Below are 27,298 nucleotides of genomic sequence, written 5' to 3' on the forward strand. Positions count from 1 at the left end.
ATTTTTCAATATTACTTTTGAGCAAATGAAATATTTACTGAATGCAAGGCATGAAGCAGTAAAACATTTCTGTAATCGTTTATGCAATTGTTTACGCAGTGAAATGTATGTATTAAGTGTTCCTGTTTAATAAAAGGAACACTTGCTAGTTGGTGGAGATACAAAGATGAATAAAACATGGTCCCTACTTTGAAGCAGTTCACAATTTAGTGTAGAAAAATTTATAAAACTGATAAATACTAAGAACAGAACAGAAAGTGAAGGGGACCAGGAGGAGGGTCTTCTAATTCTCTTGGGAACTAGAATAGGAGTCTGGGCCTCATTTAGACTAGAGGAGCTAGACTCTTCTGATTCCAAGTGTCTGGGTGGAGATGTGAGAGCTGGAGATAGATTTGGGATTCCTCAGTTTACACACAGGTAGTAGCTCAAAACATGAGACAGGCTAGTGTTGCTGAAGAAGAGTAAGCAAAGTGTGAAAGTCAGCATGTGGATAGAACATTGGGGTACCAACATTTAAGGGTAGGCAGGCACTCAATGAAGAAGATGCAATGGGAACCATCTGGAAAGGGCTACAGGAAGCAGGAAAGTGCAGGGCATGGAATCCATGGTGGATAAGCTATGTCAGGTGCTGCTAAGGTTCTAATTCCACAATGCTTATAACACCCTTACCCTTGTATCAATGTGAGAAATGCTTATATTTTAATATACAGCAAAAGCAGGTCCCCAAACTTTATATATGGTGTGTTCTCAAATACATTTAGAAATGCATAGGAAAAAAAATAGCTGGCCTAGATCAAAATATTAACAATGATTTTTATTGGGTGGCTGGTTTTTCAATATTGTTTGTCATAATGTTTTTAAATTTTCCTCTTTTCTACATCATGTTATTCTTATAATCTGGAAAAATATATAAAAATAAAGCCATAGAACCTATTGTAACAATTGTTTGTATTTATCTAAAGTGGAAAAACTATCTTTTATGTTATGCTACATATGTAACAGCCAAGTTGATTTTATAAACTTAAACTGTTTGGGCCAATGGAATGACGTTTTGGAGGCCATTAGAGTCTGAGCAGACTAGCATCTGGTATCTTACAGATATTGATAGAAGAGTAAAATGGCTATTAGAGCCGTTCTATGACATTACTTGTCTGCCGGGCTCAACCAAGTTGGTTTCTCATAAAATAAAATTCTTCCCTCACATCCTGAGAATTAAGAATTTGAACTGTGAAAGCATTTGATGAAATTTTATGTCCTATTCTTTTCTTTTCTAGATAGAAGCTGATTCTGTGATGTCTTCAGTAAATCCGAACACTTCTGGTAATATGAAAGTTAATATTTATTTTTAGGTCCTTTGTTTAGACATTCATAAAGCTAAAATAATAACAAATATAGAAATTATAAAGCATTATGCTCAAATACCTCTTTGTTCTGTCTCAAAGAAAGAATATTTGGTTCTTTCAATTTTGATTGATGTCTTCGTAAGTATATTTATTGTAGGAGAATTTTACATCATTGAAAAGCATAAAGAAAAAAGTGTTGAGTGTAATTTTGACGTCCCGTGGATGATCTGGGTTTTCTGACTTGAATAATGGAAGTGCCTCTTACTGAAGTGGAAAGACTGGTAATGGGGAGACTAGGAGTTCAGTTTTGAATAGGTTTAGTTTGCCTTGACATTGTTGATTGAAACTTCTCAATCAGGCTGTATGAATATGGAATTTAGAGGAAAGCTCTGGGCTGAAGAAATAAATTTGGGAGTTGTTAGCATGTAGATGGTTTTGAAAGGAATGGATGAGACCACCTGTTGAGACAAAGTAGATGGAGAACCTTAAGTGCTCTAAGCATTAGGAGTCAGGTAGGGGGTGAAGAAATGGCAAAGGAGAGTTAGGGGCAGGAGGAAAATCAAGAATGTGTGATTACAAGCCAAGAGAGAGGGATGCTTCAAGAAAGGGTGATGAGCACCATCAAATACTGTTGAAAGGTCAAGTACTGAGGAGGATCCATTGGAGTTGGCAATCTGGGAGTGGGGAGGTATTTGGTGACTTTAGTAAGAGCTGTCTGAGTGTGTGGTGAGGCCAGCATCCATCCTTGAGGGGGTTGAAGATAAATGGAAAGTGAGAAAGTGTGACAATGTGAATAGATAATAAGTCTTTCAGCAGGTTCAGGCTGGCTACAGGTTAGGAGGGGATTTATTTGTTTTTTGTTTGTTTGGGGAATGTGAAGATCTTTCTAAGCTTAGCAGAATGATCTAGTGAAGCAGGAAAAGGAGGGTGGATGAGAGAGAATGAAGAATACCTCCTACTGGAGGAGCTCAAGTCTAGAGCATGCTGGATTGGCTTTTTAGAATTACCATTTTGGGGGGAAACAATTTAAAGCTTGCACAAAGTACAAAATAAAAATAGTGCAGAGAATAGCTATATGCCCTTTACCCAGATTCATTTATTATTAACATTTTACCCCATTGCCTTCTCATTTGTACTTTCTACCACTGCTTGCTCCTCTTGCTGCCCTATATATAAACATAGCACACTCTCAACTTAATAATAAGTCCATAGAGTCTGTATTTTTAGCTAATTTATTGCCTACATCCCAGTGTTGTCACTTGACCTAACAATGTCCTCATTCAGTGCAGGAATTAGCCTTTGGTGTCACGTCTCTTCAGCATCCTTTAATCTGGAATATTTCTGTATATATATATATATTTTTTTTTTTTTTGCCTTTTTATAACATTGGCACTTTTGAGGAAATGGCTCACCCCTCTCTGTTTCATTTTATTTTTTAATAACAGTCTCCATTTTGTGTTTGCTTGTTGTTCCTCTGAAACGAAGTTGAGGTTCAGCATTTCTGCCAGGATGCTGTTGGGGTGATAGGTCCCTCTCAGAGGGCCGCATCTGGAGGCACACGGTGTCCATCGTCCCCATAGATGAGGTGAATTTTTATCACCAGGCAAGATGTTGTCCAGCTTCTCCATTATATTATTTCTATTTACATTTTCTTCCCTTGCAACTAGTAAGAAAGACATGCTTAAGACATTGCCAGTATTCTGCTTCTCATCAAAATTTCCCCTTAGATTTGGTAACCATTCATGATTCTTGTCTGATACAAAATTTTGCCATAGTGGTTGCAAAATATTGATTTTCTAACCCTATGCTTCTTTCAGTAAGCCCCTGGCATTTTACTACAAGCAAGAGACCTCCCTTCTTGACCCATCCATCCATCTGTTATCATCATGGACTCATGAATTTGTGTGTTTTTAATGATTTGTAATTCATTACTTTACCTAATTATTTTAGTGCTCAACTTGTCACAGACTTAGCCGTTAAGTGCCTCCTCCAGCTGGCTCTTAGGTCCTTTTGCCTGGTTTGAGTTTTTCTTTCTTTTTAAAGCCTTTTTATTTGTTAGATTTACCAAAGAGATTACTGCATTTTTGTTTTCATATACAAGGTTTGGCATCGCATATGTAACATGACCTTTAGAAAAATGTTATTGTTAGGAGAATGTGGTTTTTACATACTCCCTAACTTGGTGAAATTTTTATTCCATTCCCAGGTTTTTAATTTCTTATTAAAAATTATAACACTTTTCAAAATACTCAAATACCATTTTTTTGAAGTCCGATTAGTTGTAATTTCTTGGTGAAGCCTTCCCGTCTTTTTCCTTTGGGTTTCTATGTGAATATTCAGTCTACAAAGATTTGCCTTCTGGCAAAAAGATTTCCCACATTTTTTGTGTTGATAAAGTTTCTCTCTGTTAAGAGTCCCTTGATAGTGATTCTGTCTGGATGGAGGTCTTCCCCTGCTTATATTTATCTCTGTTCCTCCATTTTGTGACGTTTTCTATATAAAAAATGTGGCTGTAGCAGAAGGCACTTTCCTATCATTATTCTCATGGATTTTCTCCCTTATTTATGTTCTCTGATTCCAAGTTATGGATTTGCTGTCACACACGTTTTCTCTCTTTAACCAGTTCTTTGAGGTTCAGAGAGGTGTTACTCTGTATGACAGTCTTTACAGGTGTGAATTTTTTGATGTAAAGGTTGACTTCTGACAGAAGTTCTTCCCCCACATTCAATATTATAAGCCACCCGGCACCTCTGCATGTATGCATATATAGTGAGATAGGACTGCCTAAAAGGTTTCCCCATGTGTGTTTCTACCATGTGGATTGTCTCCTGTGTGGGTAATTTGATGTACATTGAAGGGTAAATTCTGGCAGAAAGTTATCCCACCTTTCTTACATTCTAAAGGTTTCTCGGCGTGAGTGCTCTGATATGAAGTGAGGACTGACTGGTGGCAAAAGGCTGCTCCAAGTATCCCATTGTTAGTTTCTTCCTTTTTATTTTCTTCTTTTCTAATGTTTGAGAGCAGTTTGACTTCTGGTGTAAGGTATGTTCATGAAATTTACAAACTTCCCTTTATAAGTTCTCTACTTCTTGAATTTTGACTTCATACAGAAAGATTTCTTCCATTTGTTGCAGGCATGGAGCTTCCTTTTAATATTAGTTCTGATGTACTTTGGAGCTTTAAGCTTGAGGCCAGAGTTCCTCTACATTCAGGTGGTCTCTCCCATGCCTGAGTTCTCTCATATATAATGAAGACTGCTTTATTATGGAACATTTTCTCAAATTCATTATGGTCTAAGGATTGCTTCAAAACTGGAAGTTTTGGTACTGAAAATATTCTTTCCTGTGAGGGCTGTCTGACTGATGACCTGCTCCCGAACCTGTTCTCATGTGCATTTCCCTGAGTTTAATATCCAGGCTATTAAATCTCCTCTCACATCCACTTCTCAGTCAAATCATTGGGATGCTGCTTTTCACAGAATCTTTTCATAATAATTTTAAAATATATTTTAAAAGGTTACAAAGTCATCTGAGAAACTCAAGGGAAGATTGGGCAAGAGGAATGAGATCAGTGTAGATGCTCGGCATCTTGCTCCAAAATTACTGTGGAAGGAATTTCCTTCATCTACAAGCTTCCAGTCTTTCCTCTTTCTCTTCTGGTCCTGACATCAATGGCAAATTACCTTCTCAAAGCATCACTTTCTTTTATGATTAAAGGAATAGACTTATAGCCAGAGTACTACTTTTCCTACTAGCTTCAATTTGTGTTCATTTGCGAGGGGAGACTCAAAACCACAAACATCCAGAAGAGTAGTGAAGCCGTCCTAGCAAGAAGTCAGTGCTGAGCTCTGTTTGCTGCCAACATAAATTTTTTTGTTAGATCTGTTCAATACTGAACCAATTTCAGACCATCCACTCCTCCATTTCTGTTCTACGAGTCACATTTACAAGTTATTTTCCTGTAGGAATAGGGTTTATGAAGAGATTGAATGTCTCTCCAAATATGTCTTTCTCTTTAATGTTTTGATCTTGAGGAGGAACTAAAATGTGGGCCTTGGCTTTCTGGGAGCCATTTATTCAGGTAACTCACTTTCCAGAGTTCTCCAGGGACCTGTGACTTGGGAATTCTCCTGCTAGCTATAGGTCTTCTTTTTTCCAGACAAGGCTGGGCCAGGTTTCCACCATGCCACCCCAATGGATACTCAGCAGGGCCCAAATTGCTGCATGGCTTCCTGGGTGGGGTCCAGATTCACATCCTGGGTTGACCCTGACTCAGCAGTCCTGACAATGCACACAATTCACAAGGATTGAAACCCAGACACCCAGATCCATTTCCGAAGAGCTGCTGGTCTCTCTAAAAGGTGGGTTGTTCCGAGGTTCCTTGAGAGAAGAAGAGTGAAAAGTTAAGTCAAGCCTTTAGGAGTAAGAGTGAACTGTGTCAAGGGAAGTCAAGTGGCAGAATTTGAGGGCAGCCAGAGTAAGTAGCAAAGCAGCATGTAATGACATATTTAATGCCTATATCCCAACAAGCAAGCCAGTATCAGCAAAAATTCTTTAGGTACCAGGATCAAGGAATTGTATTAGTGGGAGGGGAAAAATTCAAGCCACTTGTTCAAGGAAGCAGTGGATCACTGTTGGAGCTGGTTCTGATTTGCACTGTGGCTACCTCTCTTAGTGGTTTTATTTCATTACAACCCTTGTTCTCTGTGATACATTTCATATCTTCTCTAAGTATGGAGAATGAAAGAAGTGTGCAAGTAGAAGAGACCTAGAAAACTGCCATCTCTCCCCTTTTTAAAAATGAGGAAACAACTCCAGGGAGGAAGAATGAAATATCTTAATCCTGGCATTTGACAGTTTATTTGTTTACAAAACACATTTACATGTGTTACAGTATTATTATTATAATAACTACAGCTACAACTTCCTGAATGCTTACCATGTGCAGACCCTGTGATGAGCATTATGCATGGATTGTTAAATTTAACACAACTCCATGATCTCAGGGTTGTCCCCATTTTGTAAGTTTTAAAAAAATCCTGAAGCTTAGAGAGGTTAAGTAATTTGCCCAGAGTGGCACAGCTAGCCAGTAAGTACCACGGCGATCTGCTCTCCAAGCTTGCCCTCTCACCTGTTTGATAAACCCCTCCCCTGATTTCAGTACTGCCATGGGTCCTATTAGTGACTGTTGGAGTTGAGGCCACATTCATTCCCCTAGGAACTTAATTAATCAATGAGTAGAAGTCAGGAGTGGGTCAGTACACTCAAGGCAAATCATAAGTTTCTGCGAAGTTGTTAGAGGTTGTTGTCAAATTTGGTTCGAGAGCCCAGAACAAATAGGGAATCACAAGCAAGCACAGTCATCAGCATCCATGCAATGGAAACTCCTTTTCTAGAGAGATATAGTTTTCCCGATGTGGGATATTTCTTCCACAGTGTCTCATGGGAGAGAGACATTGATATCCACAAACTTTTAAATAAATACTTTAGTGAATTTTGTAAGGCTGTTCCTTAAATGTTCCTCAGAGTAGGCCAGTGGCTTAATGCCACACATGTTGGTAATTCCATGAAGGGCAAAGGCTCTGTGTGATCTCAGATAACTTGACTTCATTTGTGGGATAAGTTGTAGAGCATTTTTATATGAATATAAGCAGCTTAGATTTATGGGACTTTTGCTTAATATATCAAATGCTGTGAATAATACCTGCATGAACATTACCTCCACTGAATGTGTATTTTTATCCTAGATCCATATAAAATATGCCTAAGGGGGAAAAAAAAAAGAACAAAGTACATCAGAATTTTGTCTTTGCTTGTGATTAGATCAAGCTTTATTTCCACCCCCCCTTCTGTTGTCTTACAGCATTGCCCTTTTAAAACAATAAACATATTTTACTTTTATACTTGAAAAAGCTTTCCAGGAACTTACTTTTAACCTTCAACTTTAAACGATGGAAAAATCAAAGAGATTGATTTGTCATAGCAGTGATTATGGCCTGTATGACTCAGTTGTGCTGTCCAGTGTCAGTTCGATTGAAAAATAATCTGTGCATTATGAAGTTAATGGCCATTTGGCTTGTATGTCTTTATCACTATCTTGTCTGAGTTGTTTTGAGCCAGATAGTTGACTATTAAATATATTCTTTTCCTAAATTTACATTTAAATGTCCATTTTTCTAGTCTTTTAAGTTCTATTGTGAACACCTTTTTTTATTGTGTATCTTGTTTGGAGCCCGTATCCTAGAAAATAAGCCTCAGTAGAGCAGATACAGCCAGGTTTTGTTTGACTTCAGATTTTAATTGACCTCTTAGTTATTTTTATCATCAGCAAATCCATACATGTTACCCTCACCTTATCTTGAAATCATAATCATAGGGCCATTTTATAGTATTGCCACAGATATTCACCCCTTAATTTATTATGCTGTAGAGGATGCTGAATAAGTTTCATTGTAGAGATAGAAAAGCTTCAGGAGACAGACATTGACCTAAAGACATTTAAGGGAAATATGATGTGTGATAGGGAAAAGTATTGTCACTTCTTCTATGGCCAGATGTTGCATGATTAGTACAGACAAGAAAAACCTCTGTAAGTTTAGAGGAGGTTGACACTCCCTTCCTGCATGAGGTGTGGGCTAGAGCCAGATGTGAAGAATGGGTGGGATTTGAAAAGGTGGAACAGCAAAGAAGAGAACAGAGTAAATGAGGGAGTGAAGGCAGGCACCCCCTGTGTGCGTGGCCTCCCGCTCCTGCCGCTCTGTGTTCTGCCTGTGCCAGTGGGGATGCAGGACTTAAGATAAATTCACCCTTATCCTGCACACTCCCTGCCCATAAAAGGTGGAGGTCATGTGGACTTTGCTGAGGTGTTTGTTCACTGTACAGAGAAGGGGCTTTATCCCCCAGTCTCCACAGCTAGCAATGGGAAGGGCTTTCCCCTCTGTAAGGGCTCTTTCTGCCGGCCACCCCTGAGGAGTTTCTCACAGACCCTCTTCCTCTGTTGCCCACCCTCAGTGGCTGAAATCTCTTGTCCCAGATCTTAGTCATTTTACTGTACCCCCTCTCCCACGCCAACAGATTTGCATTTCCAAAGCCACCAGCTGTCATACTGCTAGTAACAAATCCACTGTCCTTGGAATATTTTTACCTCCTGCACCAGCATTCCTATAAACGAGTTACATTCCAGAGCAGAGGAAGCTGCCCCAAAGGAAGTGGAGAGTTGAGAAAGGGGATTAAGGACCAGTTTTCCTAGAAGGAATAATGGAGCTTTAAATTCCGGAATAAGGTGTCAGGACTTTGTACTGTGAACACTGAGGAATGTTTGAAGGTTTATGGGCAGGAGATGTACATAATAAAAAGGTAACGATTCCTGTCCAGGTTTGGTAGAAATAAGGTTTTACTGGTTCCGATTTCTCTGTTCTATAACCTGTTTTTACTATTGCTTTTCATTTTCTTCCCAATGACATAGTAAAACTTGATTTCTTCCATTAAGGTAGATTCTTTTCTCTTTATACCCCTACTGTTATGCAGGAAGCTGGAAGAAAATATTAGTGCTCTGAATTTACTTATCCATCTTCCTGTGACAACTCACCATTGTTGATGTCAGTTTTACCTCCTGTCCTTACGATATTTTTATGTGAACACATTTTAACCTTTTTTTTTTCTCAAGGCCTCCAGAAGTCATAATCTGAATTTTATTTCTCAAACTAGAGAAGGCTGGCATTACAGCTTTTAAAAGGCCACTTAATCCTTTTTAAACCTAGGCATTTTCAGCCCTTGGAAAAATTAATATATGGCACAATGAATGTGAACCCCTCCCTTTTCTACTAAATCTAGGACCAAACTTACAGTCTCAATAACTTGGCATTTTTATTGTTTTCTTCACTCTCCCCAGTTTTATTGCAGTTTCTAATTTAAGCTCAGTGTGATAGCCAGAAACTAGACTACTTCATATTCAAGGGGATTTCTCTGTGTGCACTGACCCTGAAGTTTAGGGTCAGTGGTTTTGTCATACACACCCACACAAAAAAAATATATAATGAAACTTTCAAGGAAAAAAATTATATTGTCTTATTGGACTTTTTGAATATATCTAACCCTGTGGTGAAAGACGATTACCCTCGTAGGGAACTGCTTAAAAAAAAACAAAATCATAGTAACATTCTTAGCCTGTCTCTCTATGTGATGTATCTATACACATGTATTAAGTAATTTGGAAAGATATGTATATGCATTGTAGAACATGGAAAGGAGTTGTTTATAAAACAGAAGGAAATGTTTCCAATGGTATGGAAAATGCACAGACGTGCAGAGTCTGGAAGGATTTGCAAAGGTGATCGGGCCCAGTGGTCTCTAAGACATGATCCTCAATCCTCGGTTCTGCAGGGGTACTTCTAGGGGCACTCCTGGGCAGGGAATTGTGGGGAGGCTACCTTTTTGTAAAGCGAATACTCTGCCTAAGTTTCTGCACATCAAACTTTCCTGGAAACAAAAAAAAGACTGCAAATACATATAAATATGCATGTGTTTCCTTTCCCTGTGCATTTTGTTTGTATTTTATATGTGCTATATCAACTGATTGATAGAATCCAAATACCCAGTTGATTTCTGAACATTCTTCTGTAGACAGATTAATAACAAACCCACATAAACACATGGGTCCAGGCAGTTGCTGATGTTGTGATCCTCACATACAACTATAGTAAAGTGTGTTTAGGTAACCATTATTAGTGGAACAGCATACACACAAGACCCAACGTTATATTTGAAGTTAGAATGTTCCGAACATGTTCTTTCGCCCCAGGAGTGGACACTGGTAATGCATGTCTCACTGGGAGTGAAATCTGATAGCAGTAGAATTATTGCAGGTCTTTGTGAAGTGGTAATTTTAGGTTTGAATATTGTGACAGCAGGTGGAGCTAGTAGTAAAAACCCTATTTCTAGACCATTTAAAGAGCAGGAAGATGTATAAAACTTATATAACGTGTTTGCATTTTAGAGCTTTAAGAACAGCAATCCAGTATGCATTTGGCTTCAGAAAGCGATTGTACTATTACGATGGAAGAGCCAAGCTGCATGAAAACTTCTCTCTCCTTTTCAGAAAATGGGCTTGCATTTGGATATGTGTTGCCAGGGAGAGATTGAGACAAGGGCAGGGGTTTGGGGGGTGATGGGGCTGTGTTTACATGGTTTAATACTACTTGCTGACCCTTATAGAGTTTCGGCCTTAAAAAATAAGGTATATGATTCTGTGGGGAAATAGTGTGAAAGAACTTGATTACTTATGTAGAGATTTTTGTGTTAGTAAGATTGTTTCTGTTTTTATGTGGTAATAAACATATAGTTGAAATCCACACTTTCTTCTAGGAAAAACCAAAGAACATTTGCTTTTTATCCCACAAGGCTATGAAATAAAGACCTGACTACTTTAGAGCTCCAAATACCAACGAGTTTTCCCAATATGCAATTAAAAGATATTACTACCTGTACCTTTTTTTTTGAATCACACATTGAACCATGGAATTGTGCTTTTTTCTTATCATTTCCGTAAATCAGATACAATGATAAGAGCAAATATTCATATATTTCCTTTCCTTCTGAGTTAATTTTGTGTATTATACAGTGTTTCCAAAATGATGATTTATTTTTCTGGCTATGTGACTAAAAAAGTACCCTACCTTTTGGTGTTAGTTTACAGAGCTACGAGATCATTCCAAACACATTTTAATGCTTTTTGCTGGATACAAGAAAGAACATCTTCCTATTTTATTTGCTTATTCAAAATATGTAACAAATCCTTACAACTTGCGAGGTATCATGCTAAACATTGGGGATAAAACTTTGAACAATATACAGTGCTTTCCTACAGCGTGTCTCAGGCAGACAAGGCCAGATAATTACCACAGGACCATCAGATTCTATGAGAGGGCTTGTGGGTCTCAGGGAAGGGACTCTGCTGGGAAATGTCAGGGGAGCCTCCGAGGTAACTCCCTAGCTGCATCTGGAATGAGATGTAAAAATCCACCAGGGGCAAAAGGAGGAAGCGGGTCTGACAGGTGCTAAGGTGTGGGGACCTACACTCTTGGGAAAGCCATCAGGAAATCTGCGAGGGAGGCTGGAAAGGGCAAGATTCTGAAGGGCCTTGTAGGATATGCCATGATCAGTGATACAGTATTCAAGATTTCAACTAATCTATGTATTATTTAATTGATTAGCTTTTGGTATTCATGAAACTAAGTTATGGATTTGATCCTGTGGGATCATGGCATGACGAGACTTCAGTTTGAACCTTGGCTAGCAATTTTAAATATGTCCTCTGGTCACAAGGGTGATTAGACAGTAATGGAGCTGTATCACTACACAGCCTTAACTGCCATGGGGGAAGCGCTGTGTATGCTAATCCCACACAATACATGTTTACTGAGCACGTGCCAAGCACTCTGGTAGGTGCTCAGAGATATGCCCTGTTGCCTAGAGTATGTCCGGCTGCCGTTTTGACTTTTGCTCTTGGTTGTCTCCAAAGCATTGAACAGCTAATACATCCAGATTTCAGCTTCCCATCTCACCCTCAAGTCCTGCTCTTCCCCTAGCCTTTCTCATCTCTTTAAGTGACTCCTCAAGCCAGAACCTAGGGGTTATTCTTGACATTTCCTCCTTTCTCACCCACCACATTAACCCTTCATCTATCCCAAAATACGTCTGGAAACCTTCCACCCTATCCAGCACCCTAGCAACCGCAATCCTTGCCAGTGTGCGTCTGCAGGTCTCCCTTTTCACATTTTGCTTTCTCTCCAGTCTGTTTTCAAGTCAATAGCCAGAAAGATCTTTAGAAACCTAATGTGATCATGTCATTTCCCAACTCAAACCTTTTCTTGACTTCTTATTGCAACTTAAATAACAACCAAATTATTTCCTACAACACCCAAGGGCTTCTGCTTTCTGGCCCCTGCCCACCTCACCATCCCATCTGGTATCACTCTCACTCACCTTGTTCCAGCCAGAATGGCTTTTTTCTCATTTCTCCCACTTTCCATCCTATGACTTTCACACATGCTGTTTCCACTGCCTGGAATGCTTTTATTCCCATCCTTTAGCCAGTTGGTGTCTTTTCATCATTTAGGTCTTAGCTAAATATTACCTCTTGTAAGAGATCTCTCCTTTACCAACCTACTTTGCAGGAGGACCCTAGAACTCTTACACCACCTGCTGTTAGCCCTTCTTTGCACATGCCACAGGTTGTGATGATGTGTATGTTTGCAATTGCACCTGTGTAATTACTGTCTCCCACCCCACAAGCGAGTAACTCCCTAGGCATCCACTCTATTTCTAGAGCTTAACACAGTGCCCAGCACACAGTGAGTCCTGAAGAGTTATAAAAAAAGAATCATTTAAATACATAAATATAGACAGACTTTTTAGTTTCTAAATAAGAAAAATGCAGAAAATCAAGGAAACTATTTGTTATTAAAGTATAATTGACATGTAACAGTAATTTCAGGTGTATAATATGCATTGTGGAATGGTCACAATACATCTCATTATCATCCATCACCCTACAAATTACAATTGTTTTGCATAGGATAATTTTTAAAATCTCTCTTAGCAACTTTAAGTTATGCAATGCAGTAGCCTTAACTGTATTCCTTATGCTGTATATTACATCCCCATGACTTATTTTTTTCATAACTAGAAGTTTATACCTCTTGATACTCTTTACCCATTTTGGCTCCTTACCTGCTGCAACCACCAGTCTGTTCTCTGTGTATGAGTTTTGTTTGTGTTATTTTTTAGACTCCACATATAAATGAAATCATATGGTATTTGTCCTTTTCTGACTTACTTAGCATAGTACCCTCAAGTCCATCCATGTTGCTGCAAATGGCAGGATTTCATTCTTTTTGTAGCTGAGTAGTATTCCACGGTGTGTGTGTGTATGTATACACATCTTCTTCATCCATCCATTGATGGACACTTAGGTGGTTTCCATTCCATATCTTGGCCATTGTAAAAAATGCTGCAACAAATATGAGGGTGCATGTGTCTTTTTGAATTAGTGTTCTTGTTTTCTTTTTGATAAATACCCAGACATAGAATTACCTGATCCTATGTTAATTCTGTTCTTAATTTTTGAGGAACTGCTCTGTGTTTTCCATAGTGGCTCTATCATTTTATACTCCCATCAACAGTGCACAGGGTTCCCTTAAGATAACTATTCTTTACATTTTTTTGAAACCATTGGAACTATTTTAGGGAGGGTGTACAGCTCAGTATTCCTCACCAAAAGGAAAAGGGTGCAGGTTCTTAAAAATTAGCATGTGGTTCTTGTTCGTTATGCTTCAGAAGATTGGAGACTGTTGAGAATTAGGCATGGGGTTGATTAATGATTGTGCATTGAGTCCCCTATACAGAATTTTATTGTTGTTAACAACCATTTGATCAATAAATATGAGAGATGCCCTCTCAAAAAAAAAAATTAGCATGTGGTTATTGTATGACTTGGGGCTGTTTTAGTGATACATATGTAATGGAAATCCTGAATTACAGAAATGAATTGCTCTTTTTATATATTTAAGGCTCAGTTCACTAAAAGTGTTTAAATTCTTGACTCCGCTCTTTAAACCTACTAAAAAGATCACATTAAAATTCATTTTAATAGACATTGTAAGCACAGTATCCAATCTCATATGATCATGCTGGGCTCTTTTATTATGAGAATCACAGGAAGCTGAGCCCGAGGCTGCAGAACAGTCGTGGGGTGTGCCCAAGGCTGGGGACGGTGCCAGCTCCATTGTTTATGGAATATTCTGTTCACCTTTATCTCCAGTGAGCAATTGGTACTGACTTTTGAGAAGGTAGTTCTTCGCCCCGATCTCCCAGTTGGAAAAAAACCTGCCATAATGACATCTGGCTAAGAAAAAAGGAATCAAAGGAAAGAAAAATTATGAGACCCTGCTTAATAAGTGGTTTCGGGCTTGTCTGTTAAATCTGTTAGAGGGAAGAGTGTTACATGTTTTCCAGGTCACCATTCCTTTATCCCCTGGGACAGCTTAGTGAATTCTGAAAGTGTCTGTCATTTTTGTTATCAATTTCCAGTATCCAGTCTACTTCACAATTAGCGAAATGTCCTTTCAGCCTTAATTTTAGGAATAAATACTGTTTACCAAAATTAAGATAAAATTTGTTTATGATATGTGTCACTTTCCTTTATTTTTTGTTTTTTTCCTTAAAGAGGAAGGCACTCATTTTTGGCAAATTGTATTTTTCAATTTTTAGGTCTGTTACTTGAGGAGTTTTTACATATTATAAGGAAAAAGAAGGAAGCTCAACTATACTGGAATGAAATAAGACACATCTTTACAGCTTTTGACAGGCACTGTAAGTAACTTCAAAGTGTTTTGATATGAACTATTGCTATTAAGGAACTGTGAATGGGAACATATACTCAGTAAATAAAACAATCAGTGTACTTGGAATATGATTTTCCTTTGTTCATTAGCCACTATCTTATCTATTGGTGTGAGAGTTTTTTCTCCATCACAATATTAAATTTTTGACATTTACCATGGATGAAATAATATTTACAATTACATGATTGTACTTATGATTTGCTTACATTGTAATGGGAACAGCAAAAGGTCATGAGCCACCTACAGAAGGGAGAGCATGTGGCCTTTTCCTTTGACTCCTACTTTGACTGACACATGGCTGGAGGAACTGATTTCCCAGACGGGGCGTGGCTGGGAGAAGTAGCTGCAATCCCTCTGCCCCACAGATCACTCAGGGATAAAAAGACTCAGGGAGTTCAGGTCCAGTACTGGCTGCTGTTATCAGCTCTCTCTAAATATTAATATAATTCTAAAACCAAGCCCCCCCCCAAAAAGTACATTTTGAAGAAGAAATTGTTTCGGCAGTGCACAAAGACTTGAAACCTAATGCTGTGATCTCAGTGTGTGTCTCTGTAGTCCTTTCTCTGAGACTCAGAGAATCAACAAATGAAAGGGCTGGAAGTGACCTTGGAGATCATCTGTGACTACTGAAGGACAGGGTTACTAGATTCTTAGACTTTTCCAGTGAAACAATTGCAGATTTCCTTTATGTAAAATCAGCTATAAATTACTGCTTTTCTCCAAAGTTTTCACACAAATGTTATGGCTGAAATAACAGTTCACAGGGTTTATGGAAGTAAGTGAATGTTTTATATTTTGTTTCAAATAGATCGTGGATATTTAACTTTGGAAGATTTCCAAAAAGCGTTTAGGCAGGTGGCTCCCAAGTTACCAGAAAGGACTATCCTTGAGGTATTCAGGTAAGGCACCAAAACCTTTATGTACACTCATTTGCCTTTCAAGTTTTCAGTCTTATGCAGAACACTTACTTTGCAGATTTTTTGCTAATGAACATTTTCATCTCAGCATATTGTGGTGTGGGAGAGAAATTTATAGCTAGCTAGTAGTCCATCCATACCCTTGATGGTGGAGTGCTTGCACACCAGAAAGGCGTATAAACATTCGTTGGTGGGGGTGAGAGAGGAGCAGGAAGCAAGTAGAACTTCTTTGTGTACTTATGGATTGACCAAAAAAGCAAAAGCTTTAGTAACGTTGAACATGGATGCTGGTGTTCTGCAGTGGGCTGTATTTCCTGAGAGGTTACACGTGGTTCTTGAGTTGTTCAGAGAGAAGAGTTGGTGTTGCTTAATGGTGGCTTTCTATTCATTTGCTTTCAAGTGATTTTTGAAATTATTGATACATGTTGCTTCACATACACCTAGTAAAGTAGATTTAAAGGTTATGTCATTTTTATAAAGTAATCCTGACAAAACGGGCAAGTGACTTAAAAGAAGTTTCTGTTAGGAAACAACAGATTGAAAGTAATATGAATAGTGCGAGCACATGCTGATGTGAGAAAATGCAGAGCAGACTCTTCTCTGACTCTTAGCACCAGTTCTTCATCAGTCCTGTTACCAGGTGTGTAAATCAGGGTTCAGTACAGCAGCAAGAGCCAGAAAACCTAAAATAACAAAGCTTATACGAAAAGATAGTGCACTTCTCCCTCACATAAATGCAGGTGGTCTGGGGCCAGTTTGATAGCAACACAGTCATTAAGGATCTAGATTCCTTCTTTCTTGACCTGGCTACCTCAACACCTAGCTTCTCCCTCTTGCTCCAAGATGGTTGCTTGGATTTCAGCCATCACATCCAAATTCCAGCTAGGTAGGAGAAAAGGGAGCAGAAGATATGCCCCTCCCTGTAAGGCTCTCCAGTATTTCTACCTACATCCCAGTGATCAAAACTTAGTGTCAAGGCCATGCATAGTTGTAAGGGGGTAGGGAGGGATTTGGAAATGGAGTCATTCCTTTGGGCATCATATGCCCTTTACGTTTCTGATACTGAGGAAGAAGGAGAGAATGGATGCTGGGGGACATCTGGCAGGTGTTTCCATTTGGGATAAAAATAAATTCAAGAGATCTGACCAGAAGCCAGCCCTGCTCAATAGAAATTATCAAGCAGGGTATTTGAAATAAGGATTTGCACTGACTGTCATTAACAGTGACATATATGAAATTCTTTTACTGCATCATTTTCAAGCAAGTCTTGAGCAAGCTGTTGAAGGAAAGAACAAAGGCGTTAAAGCCAGAGGTAAAGTGTCATAGGACAGTATTACTGAAGATGATTCTTGAACAGCAATACCTTTAAAATGTAGTAACATCTTTGTATACACCTTGTGTTGAGATGAGTAAGGCACCCCACATCTGCATGTCAGTGTATTTCTACACCATGGTGGTGGTTTTTAACAAAAGAATGAAGAATTATCACTTCATTTTCCTTTTACAGAAAGACAAGCACCCACATTTGGTGATCCTTATGTGTTAAATGATTTCAGTAGGTGCTACATCATACCCCAGGTGGATTTTTGAAAACTCCACTTAAGTATAACCCTTCTATGTAGAAGCCATGTTGTAACAGTGAGTGAGAACATAACTTTCTCAGAACCTCTGCTATAGAGAAAACATTTTTGAAAATGGATGTTTGGAAATGTGCTTCAATTTTAAAAAATGATGTGTATCACTTATTAAAACCCTTCACATCTGCATGTTCAGTAAGTTGAAAATGAAATGTCCTAACCTGGTAAAAAAAAAACAAAACTTAAAATGTTTTAGTGGTTTAGAACCCAATTTTTAAAGATACAAAAATTCAATAGCTTTATAAGCTTTTAAGAGCAACTAACATTAGGAGAGATGGACATTTTCTAGCTGAATATCAGTCAGCAATAACAACGAAATAATAATTCTAAAAAACCTAGCCCTAGACTTTTTTTTTAATGAAAGGATAGAATTAAAATCCAAGCAACTTAGTGCCATGATGCCCTTTTCCCATTTAGATCTAGGTAACTTTATGACGGATTTCTGGTAGCCATTAAAACCAAGTGTTAAGACAAATTGCTCAGTCACACAGGATTAAATTCAGAGGTTCAGAAATAATAAAATATATTAAATCAAATTGTTCTTGTTAAATATTAATTTTTTCTACTGACAGCGAAGTCTTGCCATTAATAAGTAAAATACTGTATATTTAATTCTTTAGAATTTCTGTTTTATAATATACAAAATATAGTAGCACATGTGCATAGAACCTGTAAATAAATATATTCATATGCCAAGGATTGTGTGATCAAAACCTCTTGGAGACCTTGCAATATACAGTCAAACAAGGTATTTTAATTAATGAACAGACTCTGTTCAAGCTCTCCTTTGTATTATTACTTTTAGTACCACAATCATAACAGAATAACAGAATAACTGTTAAGCCAGAATAAACGATGCATAATCAGTATTAAATGAAACTATGAAACCAAAAATGGAGAAAAAAATTTGTTCTAAGTGTAAATTAAAATAGGCCAAAGAAATAGAGATGTTTAACTTCAACACATCTCTTAGGTTCAGTGGTACAAACAATTTTCATGAAAATCAGATGTTGAGGCTGTTAGTGATGCAAAATTACATAATATTCCTAAGGTTAGACACTCACTTTTTAAGATGGCTGAGTAACATTTGACTTAATTGACCAGTGTGAATGGAGTTCATTACCCAGGTCCAGAGTTACCCAGGAGTAAGCTGTTATCTAAAGATCACTGTAAGAAGAGCCCTAAAGAAGGGGGAATTCTAATTAGGCAAGAGTCATCTGAGGTCTGAATGACTCAAGTTTCATAATCTTCAATTCATTGATTATCATGTTCTTCCCAAGGAAATTCTAAAGGTCAAAAGTAGTGTCTTTCAGAAGTACTTGCCCGCATTATGCTTTTATTTTACAAACCAAACCAACCAACCACAACCATAAAATCCACCAAAGAACCAAAACAAACAATCCAAAAAGACAGACTGGGGCCTCAAGGAGTCATGTCATTTTATAACTTGATGCCAAAATACTGTATCATTCATTTTTGAAAAAAGTTTTTCTTGAAAAAATCATTTCTTGAAAAAAGTTTTGGGGGTTTATAGCATTCACATCTGTTCTGCAATCATGATCTCTTTTGTTTAAGTGTTAGTTCTACAGTTACATGGATTCCAAACTCCCCTTCTGGCCTTGTGCCATAGTTTATGCTTACCTGAAGTTTATCCTGCAGTGAGGATCATAAGAACAATATTCCCTTGTGTCTCTCAGGTTTAGAAATGTTTATCTGGACTATTGTCCTTGAATAAAAATATATGATGGACTGAATATTAACATTTTTGAGTCAACTTTCTTTTTCTTTGAGAATGCTGATTGTACTTATGTTGGAAGTCCTTTTAAATTGTTTGTTAATATCTATTTAATTTGTTTCCTTTGCTCACCATGTCTCCTAGTATATTTTCAGCAATGTCTGTTCTCCTTTGTGCTTTTATATCTTTATTTTTCTCTTACATTTCTTTCTTGAGCTATATTTGCTGATATTTCATTTCCTTTTATTTTTCTGTATCATGTTATTTTATAGTATCTTCCCTAAGCCTTTCTATATCTACTTTAAACTCTTGTTTTAAAGAGGTGGTTGCTTTACTTGTGGAAACCATGATTTTTGAGGTTTTATTTTTAAAGGGTGATTGCTTTGGGGACTGCTAATTATAACATTTTTTGTATAAATCAAGGAAAACAAGTTTTCTACCAAGGGAAGGGTTCTGAGGGACTAGTTATTTTCTTAAACCAAGAAATGATATGTTATGTAAAAAACAGACAAAAATCAGTACTAATTTATGTTAGCACTAAAGGTATAAAATATTTGATATGTTTGATATTTGGATTTCAAAATTTGAGATTCCTTCCAGTGTTTTAAACTTTATTTTCCACTTAGAGCTGAAAATCATGATTTGTGTATATGTGTATTAAAATGATGTTTCATTATTAGTCAGAAGTTCTTAGGGGATTTTTTTTCTTGGAGATCTTGTTTTCTCCTTACCCACTACAAATGGCAGAAGTTCAAGAGGTGTGAAAGCTGAATAGTACTGTTTGTACAGTGGGATGAATATGAAATAATAGGCTGTTCTAGCACTAAAAGGTTAAAATGAAAATGTTGTCTTTAATACTAATATAACTTATTAAAGAATTTATAGTGTTCCTTAAAAATGCTAAAAAATCTGGGGATCACGGGAAGATGGCGGCGTGAGTAGTTCAGAGGAAATATCCTCCCCAAAACATATATATTTATGAAAATACAATAAATACAACTATTCCTAAAAGAGACACCAGTGGATGCAGTACAACAGCCAGGATACATCTACATCTGCGAGAACTCAGCATCACACGAAGGGGGTAAGATAAAAGCCGTGGCCAGGCAGGACCCGAACGCTCCCCCACCCCAAAACCCAGCGGGAAGAAAGGAGTCAGAATGGGGAGGGAGTGAAAGCCCCGAACTGCTAAACAACCAGCTCTAGAAATCCGCACCCGGAACACAGACACAAGGTGCATGGGGTGCCGGATATTAGAGAAACGGAAAAGCAAAACATGGGGGCAGGGCCCCGCAACCTGTGCCCCTGAGACAAAAGAAAAGCGAGTGCTTTCTGCAAGTCTTAAAGAGACAGGGACCCCATAGCTGGACAAAGTTGTCCCGGCAGCTGGGAATACCAGGGAAACTTAGGCGCCCTAAATGGAGGTAGTGCAGCTCTGAAGCCCCTCACAGGACTAGGCAGCCTGCCAGTTGTTCCTCCAACTGGCATGGACCCCGACACATGGGCCCAATAGCAGGAGAGTGGGAGCGCGCCCTGGGGGCGGAAGCGCTAGAAGGAACCGAGAGCAGATCCGTGCGCCGCAGGGCTAGCCCGCAGCGGCGCGACCGAACAGCCCGGGCGCGGCTCACGCGCACCGGCAGCAGTGAAGCCAGAGCCCGGTAGAAGCCTGTGTGGAAAAGCCCTGTGCACACCAGCAGCAGAGCCAGAGGGAGCAGGTGCGCTCCCAGGAGCCGACCGAAATCCCAGCCCAACGCACAGCCGCCCAGGCCAGACCCAAAGGCCGCTGCTGCCACACAGCTGCCCAGCAGGGTCGCCGCTAGCACGGAGGAGCACACCTGGCGTGTCTGCCACTCCCTGCAGTGCTCCGTGCTGCTCTGACGGACACCCCACCCACAGCAGCTTAGGAGATTAACCCGGTGGCTGCTCCAGGAGTGCAGGTAGCCGTGACAGGTAGCGGAGAAGGGCAAGGCATCCAGCAAGCAGGAAAGGACTTTCTTCTCCCAGCTGACACACCCACAACCTGCCTACAGCCACTGCAATCATCATGAAAAGGCAAAAAAATCTGGTCCAGACCAAGATAGTTACACCTGAGAAAGGATCTGCAGAGGCAGACCTAACCAGTCTCCCTGAAAAAGAATTCAAAATAAAAATCATAAACATGCTGACAGAGCTGCAGAGAAATATGCAAGAGTTAAGGGATGAAGTCCGGAGGGAGATTACAGACGTCCAGAGGGAGATCACAGATGTCCAGAGGGAGATTACAGAAGTGAAACAAACTCCGGAAGGATTTATAAGCAGAATGGATAAGATGCAAGAGGCCATTGATGGAATAGAAACCAGAGAACAGGAATGCATAGAAGCTGATGCAGAGAGAGATAAAAGGATCTCCAGGAATGAAACTATATTAAGAGAACTGTGTGACCAATCCAAAAGGAACAATATCCACATTATAGGGGTACCAGAGGAAGAAGAGAGAGAAAAAGGGATAGAAAGTGTCTTTGAAGAAATAATTGCTGAGAACTTCCCCAAACTGGGGGAGGAAATAGTTGCTCAGACTACAGAGGCACACAGAACTCCCGAGAGACAAGATCCAAAGAGGTCAACACCAAGACACATAATAATTAAAATGGTAAAGATCAAGGACAGGGACAGAGTATTAAAGGCAGCCAGAGAGAGTAAAAAGGTCACCTACAAAGGAAAACCCATCAGGCTATCATCAGACTTCTCAACAGAAACCTTACAGGCCAGAAGATAATGGCATGATATATTTAATGCAATGAAACAGAAGGGCCTTGAACCAAAGATACTGTATCCAGCACAATTATCATTTAAATATGAAGGAGGGATTAAACAATTCCCAGACAAGCAAAAGTTGAGGGAATTTGCCTCCCACAAACCACTTCTACAGGGTATCTTAGAGGGACTGCTCTAGATGGGAGCACTCCTAAAAAGAGCACAGAACAAAACACCCAACATATGAAGAATGGAGGAGGAGGAAAAAGAAGGGAAACAAATAATCATCAGACTATGTTTATAACAGCTCAATAAACGAGTGAGGTCAGACAGTAAGGTAGTAAACAAGCTAACCTTGAACCTTTGGTAACCACAAATCTAATGCCTGCAATGGCAATAAGTACATATCTTTCAATAATCACTCTAAATGTAAATGGACTGAATGCACCAATCAAAAGTCACAGAGTAATAGAATGGATAAAAAAGCAAGACCCATCTATATGCTGCTTACAAGGGACTCACCTCAAACCTGAAGACATCACATTAAAAGTCAGGGGTTGGAGAAAGATATTTCATGCAAACAACAGAAAAAAGCAGGTGTTACAATACTAGTATCAGACAAAATAGACATCAAAATAAAGAAAGTAACAAGAGATAAAGAAGGACATTACATAATGATAAAGGGCTCAGTCCAAGAAGAGGATATAACCATTATAAACATATATGCACCCAATACAGGAGCACCAATATATGTGAAACAAATACTAACAGAATTAAAGGAGGAAATAGAATGCAATGCATTCATTTTGGGAGACTAACACACCACTCACCCCAAAGGACAGATCCACCAGACAGAAAATAAGTAAGGACACAGAGGCACTGAACAACACGCTAGAACAGATGGACCTAATAGACATCTATAGAACTCTACATCCAAAAGCAACAGGATACACATTCTTCTCAAGTGCACATGGAACATTCTCCAGAATAGACCACATACTAGGCCACAAAAAGAACCTCAGTAAATTCCAAAAGATTGAAATCCTACCAGCCAACTTTTCAGACCACAAAGGCATGAAACTAGAAATAAACTGTACAAAGAAAGCAAAGAGGCTCACAAACACATGGAGGCTTAACAACATGCTCCTAAATAATCAATGGATCAAAAATGCTAAAAAATCTTCAGTGCCTCTAGTGGGTAAAGTTAAAACTGTTTAACCTGGTTCTCCAATATCTGGTCCCCTTTCCAAACTCATCTTTCATTAGTCCCAAATTCCCATGTTTCCCTTGGCATAACACTTGTTCCTTTGAATGTGTGATATGCATTTAAACTTCATTCTGTTTTCCTTGCTGGCAATGTGTTTCTCTGCTCCCTACCTGTCCAAATTAGACGTGTCTTTCAAGATCCTGTTCAATAAAGCCTTTTTTATCTTATTCATTGAACAGTGTTGATTTTTTTCTCTGAATTTTGATATTTATGGTTGTATTTTTTTCAGTCATTTAATAAACAAAAAACAGTGTTTAGGATTATCTTCATAAAATACTACAAACTCTTTGAGTTTCTGAGCTTATCTGTAACTTCCATTGTCCCCAGCATGATGCCTTATGCTGAAGTTACTTAATAAATAATTGTTGGTCCATTGTCACTTATTCCAAATACACAGTGACAGTAAAATTCTCATTTACAGTTGTCTTTATGGTTAATTTTTATAAACTGGGAAAAGGTACTTTAAAAGGCAATCACGAGTTTTATAACCACATGTATCTTTACCTTCTTCTATTTTTCTCTTTTTACATGTGATTTTCATGAATTAATCTCTGATGGTCTCTCTCTGCTTTATTTTGGGGACATGTTCGGTTCATGATTTAGCCTCAGCTGTCATCAAGGAGCTAGCTTAATGTTCTTTCTTGACTTTACCTGCCATTAGCACGCTGTGGTATTTCTGGCTGGCATTTTTCTCTGCATGGGAATGTTTACTTCTCCATGCCTAGGAGCTTTCTCCCTTTCATTGTAAGCACTGAGAGATGCAGTTTCTGACCACCCATCAGTTGGCAAAAAGCTCTCTAAAGCTGCTTCTGTTCTCCAGCCATGAAATGAAATGTGGATGTGCCTCCTCCCTGACACCAGCCAAGGTTCTGAGTGCAGAAGCAGATTGCCAGGCACTAATGTAATGTGGAAATACTGAGGCACCAAAATGCTTTGCAGTCATGGCTGGAGGCATTTAAAGTCATATCTGAGATTTTTGATGTCAGAATCCCATTCTTCATATTACAAGGGGAAGGTAAAAAAAGAACATCTGACGTTCCATTTTTGGGGGATTAAAAACTGGTTGACAATAAGAGCATCAGGACTTGGTGATGAGTATGCTTTCAATACCAGAGTTTCAATAGGAGTAGGGGCTTAGGAATGCAATTTTAAAAGGATGGATATTCTGCTGGCAAAAGATCATTTATGCCTCACCCCACAGCCGTTAAGAGAGGGAAGGATTGTCATGAGCTTGGGTAAAATGAACTAATGGACTCTGAACTAATGTTATTCTGAGTGGTATAGAGTCTTACAGAGCCAAGAGGCCTCAAAGGAAGTGATTTAAGATAGCATTTATTTCTTCCAATCATTTGCATCTCTTTTGAAGTGTTATTCCTCGCTGCATTTGCATCTCTTTTGAAGTGTTATTCCTCGCTGTGCTCTTTAGCTTCCTTATAGCTCCATTCTGCCCTCAGCCTTCCTGTTGCACATCATTTTCATGGCAGTCTCTAACAAGAGCAAGTCTCCCAGTCATTGTTTTGTGTATCAGAATGATTGTCTTGTAAATGTAGACATGTGACCTCAACAAGATCACAATTACCATAGTGAGTACCTGTGTGAGTGCTAATATGATTATTAAACTATAAACATCTACATGCTTCTGTGTATAGAAAAGTATAAAAAAAAGATTTGAAGTCATATCCCACTTTTCGTAACTACACATAGATAGGTGTTACCAGCTATACCTGGTGTGTGAGTGTGATGGCAAAAGAGGTAGACTTCTTGAGTTTCTGATTTTATTTAATAAATTTTTGTATCTTCTCTGCAATGGTATTGCCCTAGTTTTTATCTCAGTCTTTTTGGTTTCAAAATTTTACTGTTGGAGCTTCCTTTTTTGATCACTCTTTGGCACACGATTACTCAATAGAGTGTGTGAATGTGTGTAAACATTCAAACTGACCTCAGAATTTTCTCTCTGGGCTGTTTCATATGGAATATATTGAATAAAACTGTACTTAAAAATCCAGCTGTAGAAATCATTATATTCTAATCATTTTAGAAAAATGCCAGTTTTTCAGGGGGTTCTTAATCAATTTTGCTTCATGGACAAAAATTACATCCTTGCATTTGAAGATAGTCCTTTTGTCAGCATAAACTTTAGAACTGGTGACACAGGAATGGAAGCGCAGAAACTAGACTAGGAAACACGTCGAGAATAGTGTTAAATTCATTAGGTAGGTTTTCAAATAAATTGTGTTATTTTGGTTTCTTCAGTTAAGCTTAGTTCATATTATCAGGGATATATTATTTGACTGAAAGGGTAGTTAATCTTGTTCATATTTAAGATGTCCAGATTTTATAGTCTCTCTTACGTTAAAAAAAAAAAAAAAACCCATCCAGCTGCAGATTCTATTCTTTGAAGGCCCAGCTGTTAAGATACTGATTTTCAGGAAAGCTGGCCCCGCCCTGCACCCTACCTGCCACCTTCTAACTTCCAAAAGGAAATTGTCTCCACTTTCTGCTTTAAATTCCTAATCTGTCATAAATCTTTCTTCTTTATACTTATACATAGCATTTGTATACATATACTATTTCCAGTATTAGAATGTGAGTGTAACGAGAGCAGCCTCCAGGGGGTATTCACTAGCACGTTCCGCACCAGCACAGCAGTTTTGTACGTGTTTAGATGACTACATTCTATGTAAGTGAATGAGTTACATAGCAAAGAGGTTTTTTTATTATGTATCTTTTGCTTTACTCTCCAAATGCCACACTGGTGCCATATTAAGGTCGCATAGTGCAGTTGCCCCCGGGCTGGGTCTCAGGAGAGTTGAGTTCGAGTCCAGGCTCTGCCATCTACCTGTCTGTCCACAAATCACCTAACCTCTGTGACCTGCACTCACCTCCTCTTAGAAATGAGGGTGCTGTGTTACATGAGTTGGCTTCTTCTGGTCCCCACACTCACTGGTGGGATTACCTGAGCTGGAGAGTGAGTGGTACAGCAGCCTCCTTCGTTTTCTCTGGGTATCACAGATCCTATTCCGAATCCAGCACAGCATGAATACAGATGTGGACTGTCAGCATGACAAGACTGCTCTCAAAAGGAAATTACTGGGTTTGACAGCTATCCAACCTGGGTTCAGTTTTCTCAGATGTCACTATTACAAGTGTTATGGCCAACATATCCAGCTCCTCATCTGCATACATGGTTGAATATGCTGTTCTTGCTGTAATAGCATGAGGGCTATTTTTCTTTTAATCCAACTGTCACAGAAGAAACTGCTGCCATGGTTTCTTTTGTAGGACCAAATGTTGCTAACCCTTTCAGTCATCCTTGAAGTTATTAATAGCCTCACATCATGAATGTATTCATGCCATTTTCCTTTATAGAAACAGGACTCTATTTCTTAATGTTTTTTTCTTTTGTAGTAGATAGCTAACTTCTGGGTGAAAATTTTTATAGTATTTTGTGTTGTATTTATAAAATAAGAAGAACTTGTGTATAAGAAATTTATATCATATATGAGATACTTAAATTAACATTGTTTTAAGATGCTGTGGAAAAAAATAGGCTCAGAATTAAGAATTACGTGTCAAAGTTTGGGTTGTCCTCCTTACATAAACCAAAATTAGAGACAAAGATTTCCAGTACAATGTGTTTTACCTATGACATACTAACCAGTGAGTTTACTACCTCATGGCTAGCCATCTTGTCTACCTACCATCTACCAGTCATTCTCCCCCATCAGGCTATCTTGAATAGGATACCTTCTTGTCGTTAAAAGAGTGTTCCAAACACTAGCAGCATTAGCATCTAGGAGCTTTTTAGCAATGCCTAGTCTCAGGCCCCACTCCAAACATACTGAATCTAATATATTTATGCCAATATGATCCCTTGGTGATACTTAATGTACATTAAAGTTTCGAAATCACTGATCCACCCTTCTAGTTAAATTTTGGATAATGACAGTAAGTTAGCATTACTTTTTAATGTTGCTTCTTGACTTCTGTAGGTTTTCACTGCCTACCAGATAACATCTGGATTCCTCAGCCTGGCATACAAGGAAGGCCCTAGCACAGAGACCTGGCACCCCTTTTTAGCACATCTTCCAGCATTTCCCAATTAAAAACTTCTACTCTACCATTCTGATTTAGTTGCTACATACTGATCCTTTCTCCTCTAGCATTTTTGCTCAGGCCAGGTTCACTGCCCTCTCTTCTTTCCCTATCCACATATCTAAACGGTATCCATTCCTTAGAGCTTAGCTGAACTCTCTTCTTTGTA

General features: G+C 38.7%; 1 protein-coding gene across 9 annotated transcripts in view; it reads left to right on the forward strand.

Moving 5' to 3' along the window:
- Positions 1–27,298, forward strand: part of EFCAB11 (EF-hand calcium binding domain 11) — a 168,717-nt gene that overhangs the window by 1,917 nt on the left and 139,502 nt on the right. For all 9 annotated transcript variants that reach the window (XR_008992417.1, XM_057488221.1, XM_057488220.1 and 6 more), the window contains 3 exons: positions 1,275–1,320; positions 14,612–14,713; positions 15,554–15,644. Coding sequence is in view for 8 of the 9 variants with exons in the window: in XM_057488221.1 (XP_057344204.1) it covers positions 1,275–1,320; positions 14,612–14,713; positions 15,554–15,644 (239 nt within the window). In the remaining variant the exon portion in view is untranslated. The remainder of the gene's footprint in view (positions 1–1,274; positions 1,321–14,611; positions 14,714–15,553; positions 15,645–27,298) is intronic.

This window comes from Manis pentadactyla, chromosome 11 (assembly GCF_030020395.1).
Source record: "Manis pentadactyla isolate mManPen7 chromosome 11, mManPen7.hap1, whole genome shotgun sequence".
NCBI classification, from domain to species: domain Eukaryota; kingdom Metazoa; phylum Chordata; class Mammalia; order Pholidota; family Manidae; genus Manis; species Manis pentadactyla.